Consider the following 17245-nt stretch of genomic DNA (forward strand, 5'->3'; position numbering starts at 1 on the left):
TTCCCCTATTACTAGAACCAGGTTAAAATATCCACTTAGCCCACTGAAAAACTTTATCCTATAATCATTCTTTGGCTAGCACAGGGTTTCCCAAACTTGGGTCTCCAGCTGTTTTGGGACTACAATTCCCATCATCCCTGACCACTGGCCCTGCTATCTGGAGTTTGGGAAACCTTGGCTAGCATGAACAAGACCAAAAGGCATTAGATCTGTGCTCTTCAGCCTTGGGTCCCCTGATGTGGTTTGACTACAACTCCCTTCATCCGGCTTAGCCAATGGTCAAGGGTGATGGGAATCGTAGTCCAACCACACGTGGGTAGGGACCCAAAACTGAAGAACACGACATTAGATATTTCTGAAAGGACTGCAGGAGGGGGCGGGAATGGCAGCTTGCCTACTGTTCCTATCAAAAGAATCATATTGGGCAAAATAAGGACACACCTTGGCACAACCCAGTCATTGTACTTCTGCCTGAAGCTGCCAAGAAGAATTGTAGCCGAGTTTCCACACTTCCACGGGAGGGTCACAGAGTTGTTCTTTTTGTGTGTGTACATCCTGCTATGCCCCATCTATGCCAGCCTTTGTCAACCTGGTGCCCTCCGGGTGTTTCGGACTACAATTTCCATCATGGACTGTGGGGAGCTGCATTCCAAAACATTACTGGGTGTGGCATTAGTGGGGAAGGTACAATTCACCTAAGCCATGTATTTTTTTTTTCATGAAAAGCACAATTGTACAATGACTTCCACAGCTTGCAAAAGGAAAAAGATCTTGGGAATCTTTAGGGGCATATCTGTGCATCGGCCGGCAGGTAGAATTACATACAGCTGACGCCAATTTGGCATTCAGAAAGGCACTGTGGCCTTTTCAGTGTCACTGCTCAAATATTTTAATGGTTGTTAAACAGCAGCCAACGAAGTGTTTCTAGAACAAATTAAAATATAGATTTAAAAACAAGGCAATAAATGAGATCCACTGGAAACAGGAAACTTAACAAAAGAAGTGTGCTGAATGAACTAGTGACACATTCAGCTGTCGGATACATCTCTGCCTAAGGCAGAACAATACCTCTTCCTTGGTTTTCATTGTGGACTTGATGCCATTTATGCGTGCAAGTTTTGCACATAGTGCCATCCTTATCAACATGATGTCCCATACAGTATTTCCCTTCCATTTAATCCACATTTACCATTTTCATGGATTATTATTATTATTACTTCTTATCTGGTTCTCTTTGCTTTGTAGAACAAGCGGTGATCTATCTATCTGTTATTTTCTAAACTAGCCTTCTCCAACTGGGTGTCCTCCAATGTTTTGGACTACAACTCCCATCATCCCTGACATCCCTAGTCATGCTGGCTAGGGCTGATGGGAGTAGGACTCTAAAACCTGGCAGCAGTTCTCCAGGGTTTCAGAGAGGGGAAATTCCTAGCCCTTCCTGGAAATGCTGTGGATCTTCTGCATGCAAAGCAGATGGTCTACCACTGAGCTACTTTAAGCAAAAATCAGCTACATACTGCCCAACTAATATGTGAAAAACTTTGTGTCTAGCATGGCTGTCAGTTCCAAGCATAAGCATTCTCAAGTGTGTCCGTGGAACAGTTAGGAAGAGCCATTTCACCAGATTCCCAGGAGAAGTGACTAACACATTCAAGCACAATCCTTTTAATTTTGCTGAATCTAATCACAGTTTTGCATTAGAGCTGCCCGTCAGGTTTCATCACCAGCTAAATTATATTCCTGGAAGGAGAGCTTAATAATGGGAGACCTGCTTGCCTCAGAGTATCTCAGGAAGCTTTGCACATACTTGTTCAGGTTATACAGGAAGGGGCTAAATTGAGGCAGGAGGAAAGAGGAAAGATTGGATTCCACAGAAATCCCCACCCTTATCATTTGGCTCAGGAGAAGATGCAGATTACCCTCTAGGTTTAGCTTCCCACCGAGTCAGCAATGGTGCAAACATGCATTTCCGGGACACTCACTGGGATATGCAAGGGCGCTAACTAGAAGCTCTTAATGCAAGCAGGTTACAATGTGTAGCAATATGAAAGAAACATTAATGAGATGGCAGCATTGGGCATAAGGCATTCCAAAAAACCGGAGCATTATGGTTTACCTGGTAGTAGTGACCCCTCTGCTAAAGTTTACCTAATGCTGCAATTTCTAACATTAGTTACTCCTCCCAACTGTCTCTGACTGCATAATGAACAATAAATAACTAGTTTGTTTACTTGAGGAATGGGGAACTTGTGGTCCTCCAGATGTTGTTGGACTACAACTTTCATCATAGCTGGTCATTTGCCACACTGGCTGGGGCAGACGGGAGCTGCAGCCCAACAACAGATTCCTCAACCTTGGTTACTTCATGCTTCCTGAGCAGGACCAGAAGGCTTTGTGCACTGCCTCTCTTGAAAGGAAAGAATGATGGGCAATTCGTGGGTCCTTCGATTTTAACGCAGAAACATGTTCAAAACTAGGGTGTCTAAGATTCAGCCCCAATGGGACTTCCTTCCAGATTAAGCGTGTGTATATAGGATTACAGTCCCAGAAAAGAGAAATACAGTATACAGTTTCTCAAAGAACCAGCTTGGAACTCTTAGGAAGCCCCACATATTATTTTCCAGTGTGGTCCCTATATCCCAAAATGAAGGCTGGCAATGATAAAGGACCCTCTAATTCTCAGCTAAACTTAGGATACTTTGCACAATTCCAGATGCAACTTCTACTGCTCATGAAGGGACACCTGCACCTGCTGCACAATCACAGCCATAAGAGACACAAGTGTGGTTCAAGATGGATTCAGTGTCTCTACCTGCACATTTGGGGGAAAGGTCATAGCTTGTGCATACAGAAGGTCCTGGGTTCAATCCCCAACAACTCCAGGTAGGGCTTGGGGAGGCCCCTCTCTGAAGCGCTGCTGCCAGTCAGTGCAGTCATTGGTCTGACTTGGTTTCCTATGTTCCTACATAAACTAGTTTTCTGCACAGGAACAACGGCCATCCACTGAAGGGAAAAGTGACATCAGAAAGCAGCTTAGGAGCTTGGCTAGGGCACAGCCTGACTCTCTCCTTTGACAGTCTTCACAGAACTCTAGCCCAATGGTTGCCATTAATTTGATTTGAATTAATTTTATAATGAAATGATTTTAGAATGTTGTATTATGTTGTATTATTTTATTGTTGTTAGCCGCCCTGAGCCCGGCTTCGGCTGGGGAGGGCGGGATATAAATAAAAAAATATTATTATTATTATTTATTATTGGCTAGACATATAGCAAAGTTGCCCAAACCAGGCATTTTGGTCAAAAGCAGGAAGAACCAGTCCACTGCATGAGCATGCATGTGTTTATGCCACCTGCCTCTGAAAAGCCATACCGAGTGACACTTACCTTTGACGTGGTACAGGTCTCCAAAATCAGGGGTTATCCTTGAATGAGCGCACCCATTTCCTGAAATAAGAAAAAAAAAAGTAGCATTGAATGCCTTACAATGGTGATGTAGAAGTGATTGAACAAAGGATGCCCATTGTAGAGAAAATGTCCCTGAATTGAGCTACAAAAACCAGAAGGCCCTTGTTTGAATTTTGTCTCTGTCAGGAACTTACCAAGTGGCTTTTATCCTCTCAGTTATCCTCACTTCCCACATCTGCAATATGGGGATAATATTACCCATGCCAATTTACCGGTACTGTTTGGGGCTTTTGTGAGGATTACAACTAGAGAATGCATGTGAAACACATTAAACATTTGAATGTGCTATACAAATGTTAAGTCTTAATATTTTTAGTTGGCACTGGGCATTTCATGGACTGACAGATATTCACAAGCCAACCAATGACAGCTTTACGGCATGAATTGCTGGGCGAGTTCTCCGAAGGGTAATTTGGCTGCTCTTAAGTAATTCTTTTTAGGACACACACCTCTTCACTCTGCTCGTACTTAGAAGACTCTTGAGTTTCTACTCTCCAGCCCTAGACACTGTCACCAGCTCTGCTCCTGCAACTGCTTCAGAGGAGGGTCTGATCTTTATCAAGGGCAAGGCAGCCAGCCCCACTACTGACATCAGTTGTAACATTTGGAGCTAGAGCTTTCTTTCTCCTCCTCCTCCCTCCCCCTCCTTTTTCCTTGTGTGTCATTTAGTTTTAGATTATGAACTGGAGGCCAGGGACCATCTTAGAGTTGATCTTTGTAAGCCTCTCCAAGATAATTTTTGACTAAAGAGTATAAATGCTGTAGAATCAACCAATCAATGTCGACTTTTGGATCAAAGGATTTGCAAGAATACAATTTTTAAGATTGCGATTTGATTAAAATGCAGCAAATAGAAATGGTTGTTTGGATGACAGAAGAGGAAATGGGAGAGTTTCAGGTGCTACATTGGAAAGCACCCCAGAAGCAAGATTAAAATTGCGCAAGGGCAAAAATAGGGGACCAAACCCAAAATATATATCTGATAAGCTTGTCTTAAAGAGATGCTTTAATAGCAGTGCCAAGGAACACCTATGACTCCTAACCTTATGATGCTTGTCCCTGTCATTAAGCAGCTTTCAGTTTGGAATGACTATTAAACAACGCGCAAACCAAAGCCGACACACCCTGAGAATGGGTCCCGCCTCTTCCTTGATGCCAGCATTTCCCGCAAAGTGGGCAAGACCCTAATTTGCCGATGCAAGAAAGGTTGTCTGACATGGCAGCAGATGAACCTCCCACTCTGAAGGAGCCTCGCTACATTCTATTCCCCTTGTATTTTACTATGTAATTCTTACTATTAAACTTGAATTTAATAAATAAATCAGTTTTGTCACATCTGTGCAAAGCTGACATAGAACAAGCAGCCCCAGTTGCTCTCGGCTCCCGGCTAGGGTTGGAGCATTTGGGCGAGCAGGTTGCAGGAAGCAGCCTCTAATTTGGAAGCAGGGAAGCTTCAGGAAGAGACATGCCTTGCTGCTCTCCAAGTTCATCCATGTCAGCATTTTTCCTGAAGACGCCAAAATCCAACTGCCTTCCATAGCAGGGAAGGGCTATAGCTCATTGGTAGAGCATCTGCCTTGCATGCAAAAGGTCCCGGGTCCAATCCTGGGCATCTCCAAGTAGGACTGGGAGAGGCTCCTGTCTGAAACCTTGGAGAGCGACTGTGGGACAATGCTGAGCTAGATGGACTAATGGTCTGCCTTGGAATAAGGCAGCTTCCTAAGTATTAGGAAAGTAGGTTAATGAAACACCAGAACAGGGTGTGGGGGAGAAGAAGGCAGATCATTCCACCTGGCAAACTGAAATGCTTGTGCTTAAGGAACAATCAGAAGAGCACAATGCTGAATTCCTCCCTGGACAGCACTGTAGTGGCAAATTCAGACAGCCAGAGCCACACACCCTTCTAAGATTATATAATAATTTTAGAAGGTTGTATCATCTCACAATTGTACAACAATAATAATTAGGGACACGTTGCAACAATCACTGCAGCTCCATGTGTTGCCTTTCAGCTAGATCTACTATTTCCTGTGCACATACATGGGCAAATGATATTCAGTAGCTTCTTTCTAAGTGACTTAAGTTGCGTTTCCCTTGAAGTTCTTTTATACGTAACAGAATTTGCACACTGTTTCCTTGGAATGGAAGTGCCTTGTGTTGCCAAATGCTTAGCTTTGGAGCATACAGAATGACGCAGATTCCTCCCAGTTCTTCCCACATTCCTTCTGCAAAGTGACCCTAGGAGCCCATCCTCAGGAGCTGACTCACCTCCTTTCATTCTGCTTGACCCCAAGTAGCACAAACAATGAGAAGACTTCTTCTCAGTGGCTAAAAAGCTTTCGCTTCATGGTGTTTCAGCAGCTCTAGGACAATGCTGCAGAAATAGTGACAGGACTTTGACACCCCCCCCCCCAAACCTGGACCACTGCACCTCTGTCCCTGAGGCACCCAATGAACTTGAATAGTGGGACATTCGGGATACAAAAAATACTTTTTCACACAGATCATTCAGGGTACAGCCATCCTAGGCCTCCAGCATGAGCCACTGAAAATCAACAATGCAAAAACACTCGATGCCAGTACATCCCTGGATAGCTCAGTTGGTTAGATCGTGGTGCTAATAATGCCAAGGTTGCAGGTTCGATCCTCGTATGGGACAGCTGCATATTCCTGCATTGAGGGGGTTGGACTAAGTGATTCTCAGGGTCCCTTCCTACTCTACAGTTCTATGATTCCTATGGAAGTGGAGTGAGCAGGGATGGGGGAACCTTGTACCCGAGGGGCAAAGGCAGCCCTCTATCTGGCTCCCTTGGCCACACCTCTCACAAGCCTCACTTCCCTCCCAAAATGTTTTTACCTGACTCAGAGTGCTTCCTGCTTGCTTGGATGGAGGACACAGAAAGGGGTGTGGGGGTTTCTGCAGAAACTAGCCTAATGCATGAAGGATAAAATTTGCATTAATTGCTCCACCCACTTTTGCCTCTGTCCCGTCCACTGCTTGCATACGACCCTCAGAAGGCTTCTCAGAAAGGAATGGACCCTTACACTGATTTTCTTTTTGATGTCCTTATAGTAGGGAGATCATCTATATGTGGCTGAATCTTGAGACCAGAAGGCAAGAGTGTGGAATGATGCTCTTAACCAATTCATTGTTTATGTCATTTGGTGTGGGTGTCTGTACAGGGAGTGGCTATTTATAATTTCGAGTGCTCAAGATGAGGCCCACCCAGAATTTAAAAGTTCTGAAGATGAGAGTTTCACCACCTGATCTCTTTTGCTACCTGATTCTAGCAAAGAAATTCCCCAGAATCATAGTTTTGCAAGAGGGCAGAGTTAGGGTTAGAAGACAGGAAGAGCTGGGAAGTCCTGCCAGTCTCAAAACTACAGTTCCCAGGAAGCCCCAGGGAAATGTCATTCTCCAGATCTACTTGAAAGCAGGTTTCAGCCTTTTGATACATCTGCCCAGAGCATCTGGGTGGCGAAATTAAAACCATTATTTGTGACTCTGACCACTGAAGTACAACTGACTCATGTTTTTGCCCTCCCACATACTCTCATGTGGTTCTGAGTGAAACTGCAGCTGCTGTTTGAGCTGTGGTTTTCTATACAGCACAGACATGGAAAGCCACTCTGGCTCTGCCAGTTTGTCAAGCTCAAAAGGGAATGAGAAGTCCTTCTACTAGAAAGGCTGCTACACCTGTTATCAAAAGAGCAAGTGAGCAATTTTATGTACTCAAAAATTTCACAAAATAAGCCAGTCATGCATTTCTTTTAATTGATTGGGAAATGTAGCAAGAATTTTCACAGTACAGATTCTCTCTTCCAACAAGTCTGTGAAATTACTTAAGAGGCAGAGCATCTGCCCTGCAAGCAGAAGGTCCCAGGTTCCATCTTCAGGTGGGGCTGGGAGAGAACCTTGCCTGAAATCATGGAGCTGCTGCTAGTTAGTGTAGACCAGGGTTTCCCAAAGATGCGTCTCCAGCTGTTGTTGGACTACAACTCCCAGCATCCTTGACCACTGGTCCTGCTAGCTAGGGATGATGGGAGTTGTAGTCCAACAACAGCTGGAGACTTAAGTTTGGGAAACACTGGTGTAGACAACACAGAGCTAGGTGGACCAGTGCCTTGACTCCAGGCAGCGAGTATCTGTGACAAGTCAAAACACTGTATTTCCCAAACTATTTCAATTGCTAAAGCTCCATTGTGTGCTCACTATGACAGATACCAGTGATGCAATATGCCCAGTGAGGGAAAAATACACTAATCATGTTTATGTGTGACATTACTCCGTGTCATTGTTCTCCAGTGGGTGTGCACTTCCTTCTTGCAGCACAATTAAGCAAATCTCACTGAGAGGAGAGCAATGCAAATCCCAGCAAGTGTTCAAATCGTTTAAAGATGCTATCACTGGAGAAATCAGGGTATTTGCCTTATGTAACTGTTAGCACACATTCACAAAGGATTTTGTCACCTGCGGCATGTGGGGAAATGCTTCACAACCTCAATAACATCTCTGACTTCTGCTATTTGCAGCCAGTCAATAAATACATTGGGTCAGCTTTATTTAGACCGACCAGCTGAGACCTCCAGCTTAGGGCATCGTACTGGTTTACACACTGTAAGCACAAATGTCCTGGGTCAAGCTTTTCCCACATCCTTTAAGTGTTTTGAACACGAGATAGATGAGAACCTACTGTACATCTGCAACAGCTCAGCACTAGTTTCTGACTCCCAGCAGCAACCAAAAATTCTCTCTTCTAAACGGAGGTGCAGAAGTGAATGAAATTTAGGGTCCTGGGGTGGAACATAGTTCTGGTACCGAAAAGAAATTCCTTGGCTGAGCACACAACACAGAGTAGGGCTGAGCCAAAATACCCTTCCCAATTCATGGGGTGAACGACTCTGGAATGTTGCTGGTGACATTGGAAGTTATCTAATCAAGAGGTCATCAGGGTGTGGATAACTGTGACAAGGCTGTCTCCACTGAAGCTATGCAGACCTGGGGTTACAACATAGCCCAGGATTTCCCAACCTGGTGCTTTCTCCAGATGTTCTGGCCTACAACCACCACTAGTCTCGCCAAGCATGGCCAATGGTCTGGAATGACGAGAGCCTTGGCCCCAAAACAACTGGAGGGCACCACGTTGGGGAAAATTGGCATACTGCATTGGCTCTCTTGGCTTGCCATACCAGAAACTACCTGAGTCAGCATTAAAGTTGGGGTTGGTTTTTTTTGCTTATACAACCTCTATGTGGCTTCCTCTTCATGACAGCTGCCATAACCCTTTCTGCAGTGTAGGATACAGAAGGGCAGCTTTTGCCAACCTTGCGCCCTCCAGATGTTTTGGATTCCAGTTTCCATATGCTGGCAGGGGCTGATGGAAGCTGGAGTTCAAAAGATCCAGAGGCACCAGGGTGTGGCCAGAAGTACAGCTAATAGCTGCAGCCAGCCCAAGCCCACTTGCCTCCAGATGCAGATGAAACAGATTGGCATTACGCGCAAGGGAGGTTTGAACCCATAGCCTTTGGGGAATGCTGCCCTAGCAGTTTCTATGCATCCTAACTCAAAGATGCCTCTGGATCTACCTGTATGTGTGGGAGTTAAAACTAAAGGCAACAGCTTAAAATGCCTGCATTCCAAATTACTTGGAGAGCAAAAAGGATCATAGCTCCGTGGCAGAGCATCTGTCTTGCATGCAGAAGATCCTGGGTTCAAACTCTGCCATATCCAGAGTTAGAGAGGAGCTGGGAATGTCCCCTATCAGCTGGAGGTACCTGTTATGTATGCAAAAGGGGGTGATACAAAGCAAAAGGGGGTGATACAAAGCAAATCCTATAAATCAAGTAAATTAAGCAACCCAACAGATGACCTCACGTTTCTTTCCCTCACTCACTTCATTCCCTGACTCTTTTTTCTAGTCTCCTCTAGAAGAAGACACCAAAGAGCTTCACACCTGTATTGGTCACAGGCTGTGTGCCTAGAAAAGAAGTGCAACAGGCAGATATTCAACCAGGCACAGCTACACCCTCCACTGCTACATTTGTTGGATTCCTACCTATTTCCCAGCAGCTCAAGGCACCGATCCTGTTAGGGAGAAACAAGACTGGCACCCCTACATACCAAAGGCAGCATTGCCTTACATCACCTCCAAATATCCTCTCATACTTTCAAGGAGACCTTGGCTTTGTACACGCCATACATTTAAAACACATGGTTTTTCCTCCAAAGAATCCTGGAAACTGTAGTACTTCCCCTCCCTGAGCTACAATGCCCACGACTCTTTGAGGGAAGACATGTGCTTTAAATGTATGGTGTGTATGGAGCCTCAGTTGCTATGATGTAAAGGTAAAGGGACCCCTGACCATTAGGTCCAGTCGTGACCGACTCTGGGGTTGCAGCGCTCATCTCGCTTTATTGGGGTACAGCTTCCAGGTCATGTGGCCAGCATGACTAAACCGCTTCTGGCAAACCACAGCAGCACATGGAAACACCGTTTACCTTCCCGCCGGAGTGGTACCTATTTATCTACTTGCACTTTGACTGGCTTTCGAACTGCTAGGTTGGCAGGAGCAGGGACTGAGCAACAGGAGCTCACCCTGTCGCAGGGATTCAAACCGACAACCTTCTGATCGGCAAGTCCTAGGCTCTGTGGTTTAACCCACAGCGCCACCCGCGTCCCTTGCTATGATGTAAAGCAGCATATAAATGGCTGAAATAAATAAATAAACATACATTCAACAGTGCTGCATGTGTGCAAATTGTGAATAGCTGCTTGCGCATATGGAGGATAACATACATGTAGAACTGGCATATACCATGAACTCCACACAAAGACAGAGGAGGAGACCATCCAGTCCTAAACAGCACCCCACTGACACAGAATTTCACAGCTGAAAGTGCCTTGTAGATAACAGTGGATCAGTAGATACCAGAAGGTGAGAGGAAAATAGGATTAAATGATGGCATGCCAACATTTCACCAGCCCCATACCCCCATGCTTTTAACAGCATCTTGATCTACAAATATTAACACAGAGCCCCACTTTCTTCCATGCAGACGATAGCACCTCCTCACCCATTCTTACAAACCAAGGGTGACATTCAAGGTTAGCCATACTCAGAGCAGGCCCACTGATACTAATGGCCACGACTAACTTAGCTGCATCCATTTCAATGGGTCTACTCCCGAGTAGAACTTAGCTGCACACAGCCAAAGGAATAGTTGAAAAGGCACAAGAGCAGGTCAGACCATGCTGCCCAGCGCGGTCAGTTGGCAATCCTTCCTCATCTATTGTTATGATTTGATGGGGCCTTTCCCCACATTAAGGAAGAGCACACAGCAGCTGCAAACCCAATCTCTTGGGCTTCCTTGTCAGATCGCGTCTGCAGCGCCCAGAAATGCAAAAGCCACAGCTGCTTTAGCCGGAACCTACTCACCTAAAGCAAAGCTCCACGAGCAGAGAATCAGGACCAAGGCAAGCTTCCCCATGTCTGCGGCTCTTCCTTTTCCCAGCCGGCACAAGACAGCAGAACTTCACATTCTGCTTTTAAGAAGAGCGCGGCCAGCCAATGAGAGCGGCCAAGCGCCCCCCGGGGGTGGAACCTCACCTCGCCTCGCCTTTCCGAACAGCTGATTACCGTATTTCGCAGCGGAGAGGCGGACTTGGCTTGACTCCAGCCGGCGCATGGCACTGAAGGACGCCGACGGTGCGCTCCTAAAGACGCGTCTACTCAAAAGTAGACGCAGGAAAGTGGGTGTAGAGCTGCAAGTGCTTTTCTTGATTGAGCGCTTTAGTGCATTCGTACCCCTTCTGCAAGGAGCTCAAGATGGCACGCGTGGTTCTCTCCCCCTCCCCATTTGACCCCAACAACGGCCCTGTGAGATAGGCTAGGCTGCTGCGAGGCAGTGGTTGACCCAAGATCACCCAGTGACCTGGCCTCCCAAGTCCTAATCTCTAACTTGTACACCACGCTGGCTCTAACCACTACACTCTCCTTTCCTACTGCAACGTCCGCGATGAGGAGAGGGTTTTTAATTTTATTCTTAGCTTCGTGGTATGCATCTCCCCACCGCTAATCTGTTCCCTCTGAGGATACTGAGAATAAATATTTGGGTCTTGAAAAGACTAGATTCCTCACCCCATATCACCCTGATTATAATCCCTCTTCCTCTCTTGCTGATAGCCCAACAATTCTCTCTACCCTGGACGTCTGCAGGTCTTTGTCAGCCCCAAAAATATTCATTTAAAATATTTCTTGGTTGCCCTCCTCATTAAGAGATTCCAGGACGGCGTATAAAAGCATGGATAAAATAAATCCACACCTACATATAAGCATCAAAATGCAACAAAAAAGTGTGACAAAATACAACAACAAAAGTGCAAAAACCAAAACCAGACTGGAAACACCAATCTTTATAAATAGAATTTATAAACATATGTTTCTACATGATTATGGGGGAGCATTCCAAAGAGCCTTATTAATACTGATATCATTTAATAGCATCAGTTATTAGATTCAATTACTATTAATTAAAAGTACTATTTTAATAGTAATAATACCTTAATAATACAAATGCAAGGAGGGCCTTACAGTGGTACCTCTTGTTACGTACTTAATTCGTTCCGGAGGTCCGTTCTTAACCTGAAACTGTTCTTAACCTGAGGTACCATTTTAGCTAATGGGGCCTCCTGCTGCCGCCGCGCCGCCACCGCACAATTTCTGTTCTCATCCTGAAGCAAAGTTCCTAACCTAAGGTATTATTTCTGGGTTAGCGGAGTCTGTAACCTGAAGCGTCTGTAACCTGTACCACTGTACTGTATTAACAACTGAATGATCAGTGTGGTGTAATTAGAGTGCTGGCTGGACTGGGACCTGGGAGACCAGGGTTCAAATTGAAGCACACTGGGTGGCCTTGACCTCACAGGGTTGTTGTGTGGAAAAAATAGGGAGGGGAAGAACCATGTACACCACTTCAAGCTCCCGGAGGAAAAGGTTGTATATTCATGTAATGGATAAATAAATAAATACTGCCCTTTTAGGCAAGACCAAAGATTCACCTGAATCCAGCCTCCCACCAATAGGAGTTATCCCGTGATTTCCACCGATGAGTCACTTCCCTTAAAATATGTTGAAAACAATTTCACAGAAAAATCACTGGCAATTAAAAGCAATTTAAAAAGGACACCATGCAGTAAAAAACAATTGCATCAACGAGAACAATTTCCTATGTAAAAACAGTTTCACATCCAGTAGAGATACAGGGAGGGATAAGTATCTCCACACTTCAAAGGCTTGTTGGAGAAGGAATGTCTTCAACAGGCACTGGAAAAGCCAATAGAGAGGTTCCTGCCTGCTGATATGTAAATTGTGTCCATCCTCTTTCCTTCTCCCTTTGCCAAAATGTTATCATTAACCCTCCCCCTCCCTCTTGGCATACTTGAAATGCATGCAGGAGTCCCTCATAGTTTTAACTCCTACGCTTACAGGTGTATCCAGATCATGACTGAGTGAGGATGCATGGAAATTGCCAGGTAGGTTGAACTGCATTCCCCAGAGGCAGACGGTTCAGACCACCTGTGCTCCTCCAGCATCAGGGACGGGGAGCCTTTTTTTAAGCCAGAGGGCCACATTCCCTTGCAAACAACCTTCTGGGGGCCAGATGCCAGGGGTGGGTGGGGCCAGATGCAAACCTTTGTCCAATAGTAGAGCTTCCAGACTGTTGCTATTTTCAGGTGGGATTCAGTCACAAACCGGTAAATTCAGGTTGCACAGTTAAAGCCGTTTTTGGAGCTCTGGTGCCACAAACAAGCTTCACTGAATTTTTTTTGGCTCCCCCCCCCCCCCAATGTGATGGGAAAATGCACAGGAAAATGTGAGGTGACGTTTGCTTTTGTACAATGCAATGGTCATCTTGCAAACGGGGCATCTTGCAAACAAAACAGGTTGCCTGGAAATGCTCAGGGTTACACTCCAGCCTTGTAGAAGCCATAAGTTTTAAAACACATCTCTCTTCATCGCCCTTCCAGGCAAACAAGATAGATTAGCACAGCTCAAAGACACATTACAACAGCCAGGCAAAAAAAGCACTCAAGGAGGGCGTGGCCAGGGGAGGGTCTGTGCTCTGGCTTCCAACTCCCATTGGCCTCGGTCCAGTAAATCTGAAGGAGCGTCTCCGCCCCCATTGTTCTGCCCAGACACTGAGGTCCAGTGCCAAGGGCCTTCTGGCAGTTCCCTTGCTCCGAGAAGCCAAGTTACAGGGAACCAGACAGAGGGCCTTCTTGGTAGTGGCACCCACCCTGTGGAACACCCTCCCACCAGATGTCAAAGAGAAAAACAACTACCAGACTTTTAGAAGACACCTGAAGGCAGCCCTGTTTAGGGAAGCTTTTAATGTTTAATATGTTACAGTCAAACCTCTTGTTACGTTTGCTTCAGGTTAAATCTTTTCAGGTTGTGTCCTGTGGCGACCCGGAAGTACCGGAAAGGGTTACTTCTGGGTTTTGCCGCTCGCGCATGCGCAGATGCTCAAAATGACGTCACACGCATGCGCAGAAGCAGCGAATCGTGACCCGCGCATGCAGAGACGCGGGTTGCGTTCTGCTCATGTTGCAAACGGTGCTCCGGAACGGATCCCGTTCACAACCAGAGGTACCACTGTATTGTATTTTAATATTCTGTTGGAAGCTGCCATATGGGCAGGGTATAAATAATAATAAATTATTATTATTATTATTATTATTATTATTATTATTATTATTAAGCCCACACAGCATGGTCAATGAGGATATGGGGGCAGAGTCAGCAACATCTGGATGGCCACAGTCCCCTGTCCCTGATCTACCAGTTTGTTAACAAAAGCCATTTAAGCAAAACTTCAGCAACATATAGATTAGGATCAATGTGGGAATCCAGCTAAACAAAACACAATATGTGAATCTGGCAAAGGCTGCTAGATACATGGCTAGCCCCATCCTTGTGCATCCTGTGCTGGGCCATCAAAAAGGGTATGCTGTATCCCAGGTCTTTATATATTGGACAGAGACAGCCTGGGCACTGTCCTCCCCACAATCTCATCACCTCCAGTTTAGATTACAGCAATTTGTTACACAAGGGATTCGTGTGTGTTCATTCTGCAGCATGTGACTGATGCAATAATATTGCATTAGTGGGTGTATTCATACTGGACTGTCCACACATCCTTCCACTTTCTGCAGTGCTTCCCCAATGCTACTGCGCTATTGCCACCTGGAGGGGCACTCCTGCAACACAGCACAACAAAAGCAGTGATGGTGCAAGGAAAAATAATTATATATGAAAAGAGAATTCCTGGGTGCCAATACCCAGGGATGGAGAAAGTACTCTTTGGTGAAAGCCCCAGCAGAGATTTAAAGTCACAAAATATGCAGCAAAACAAAGTGTGAAAATATAGGCTGTTAGACCTTCAAAACTGAGAGTTCCAAAACTTCCCTGTTCCCCTGGCATGGGTGGGGGGGAGAGACACCCATACATCTGGTAAGTTAAAAATGGTTTACTTACAAACGCTCCAAAGGTCAGGTTCATGTGATTTTCCATATAGCACTGAGAAAAAGTGTTACGGGCAGTAAAATTTGGCTTAGTTACAGTGGTAAAGTTCCTAAATTATTTCCTATAGAACTCAAGGATGGCTTGTGAGAGCCATGTGGTTTGAGCTGCAGCAACCAGCAAAGACTTCCTCGCATGCTGAGCTTCTTAGGTAGACTGGGGGAACAGAGGCTTAATTACCTAGTCCCTCCCAAGGTGAGCTAAGCCTGATGGGACAGCTTACTCTTTGAACTTAACCCCTTCATGCATTAGTTAGACTTAGGGATGTTGGTTATTATGAGGCTAGTTATCTCACAACCAACACAGAAGGAACCAGTGGCAATTGGTCTATTAGGCCAAATGGGGCACTGCTCCACCAACATCAGGCCTCCCTCAGCCAATCCCTCCGACCTGCCTGCCTTCTTGTAGACAGCAACTCCAGAGGGGTAGCACAGCATGCCAGTTTCCTCCCCGAGTCTTGGTGTTGCTCTTGTACGACTCAGCAAGGAGGAGGATGGGTACAAAACCAGAAGTAGTTGGCTCTACCTGTCATTGGCTCTGGCTCCACCTGCTGTTGATCTCCCTGCTTTCTGCCCTACCTGTCCCAATTGCCACCAGGTATCAGCGGTTCGAATCCCCGCGACGGGGTGAGCTCCCATTGCTCAGGCCCTGCTCCTGCCAACCTAGCAGTTCGAAAGCACGTCAAAGTGCAAGTAGATAAATAGGTACTGCTCCGGCGGGAAGGTAAACGGCGTTCCTGTGTGCTGCTCTGGTTCGCCAGAAGCGGCCAATAAAGAGAGATGAGCGCTGCAACCCCAGAGTTGTCCACTACTGGACCTAATGGTCAGGGGTCCCTTTACCTTTTTATCACTGAAAGAAACCCTGGAACACTAGTGGTATAAAAAGTTGCAGAATTCAGTAGGAAGTTATGGGACAGGCATTGATGGGAAATGAATCTATATGTCCCCCTGAAACTTTTGCTGGTGCAAACAGTTGGGTGGCATGTAACTGCCCCCAAACCATCATGAGCACAAACCATCAAGAATGTACAATGAAAAGGATGTTTGCGGGGTGTTGGGGTATTATAGATTGTATAACAAAACAGGGGTGTATTGAACTATTCTACAATGAGCAGCAGAGGGTGCTACAGACCAAGTTTGTGGTACAGACAGGGATGGGCAAATCCATCACTTTCAGTTTCTCATTTTTCCATTTTTCACTTCAGTTGTCCACATTTCTACTTTAACGTGTGGTTTTTTATTTTATTTTTTAAAGTGTTCATGAAAATTCACCAGCATTTTTATACTCAGGTTTGTATGCATTGCTGCAATACAGTCTTGCCAGCAGGTGGGAGACCATGTTAAATATTACCTGTGACATTTGCACTGGGAATCCTTTTCCACCTATGAAAAATCTCACATTGGTTTCCCTGACATGGGCAAAGATCAGGCAACCAGACTATATTACATTCCAGACACAATCACCCATATGACCGCCTATATTTCCCTCCCAAATAAGTTTTAAGTCCAACATAGAGCTTCTGGTGTAGATTCAAAGTTCCTTATATAAAACTGCAACTGAACATATACTATATCTCATATTAAAGCACCAGATCACAGTTTATGTAAGAGGTGTAGTGGCCTGGGCACAGATCTGTGGATGCAACAAAAGTTGGGCTACGAGATGAAAACCAAACCGTGCCATTTTCTTGCTGCGTGGTTTTGCCTTAAATCCAAAAGGTCCCACATTTGATCCCCAGCATCTCCTGGTGTGGCTAAGAAAAGCTACGGCTTGAAACCCCGGAGAGCCACTGCCAGCCAGAGTAGACAAGACTGAGCCAGATGGACCAGTGGCCTGACAGAATATAAGGCAGCTTACTGTCCTCTTTTTGTTGGTGATACAAATCCTCTTTTCCTGCAGTGCCTATCCTACTCCCTGGGCAGAAGCGGCAGCAGATGAAAAGGCCATTCCGCTGACATTGCAGGAGCGCATCTCCAAGCATAATTTGAGCATGCATGCGCTGCCTGGCTCCTTTTATAGACTGGGAAACAGTTTTGCTCCCTTTGATTTCCCCCCTGGGAATTTGCAATGGTTTCTTTAAGCTGTTTAGTGCCTTGGAAGGTACCTCCTCCATTAGCAGCCTGTTCCAACAGCTAATCATGCTTGTTACAGAATAATCTGTGGCTCTTTTCTAATTGGAAGGTGCCCATTCTCT

The 17245-nt window shown here is 45.6% G+C and overlaps 1 protein-coding gene across 1 annotated transcript in view; it reads right to left on the bottom strand.

The window, feature by feature from the left end:
- Window positions 1-11057, bottom strand: part of LOC310710888 (digestive cysteine proteinase 1-like) — a 29647-nt gene extending 18590 nt beyond the window's left edge. The window contains exons 1-2 of the mRNA XM_083512187.1: window positions 10906-11057; window positions 3388-3447 (exon numbers count right to left, since the gene is read on the bottom strand). Of these exons, the coding sequence (XP_083368313.1) occupies window positions 3388-3447; window positions 10906-10957 (112 nt within the window). The 5' untranslated portion in view covers window positions 10958-11057. The remainder of the gene's footprint in view (window positions 1-3387; window positions 3448-10905) is intronic.
- Window positions 11058-17245: the final 6188 nt, after the last annotated feature.

This window comes from Podarcis liolepis (assembly GCF_965112155.1).
Source record: "Podarcis liolepis genome assembly, chromosome: 7".
NCBI classification, from domain to species: Eukaryota; Metazoa; Chordata; class Lepidosauria; order Squamata; family Lacertidae; genus Podarcis; species Podarcis liolepis.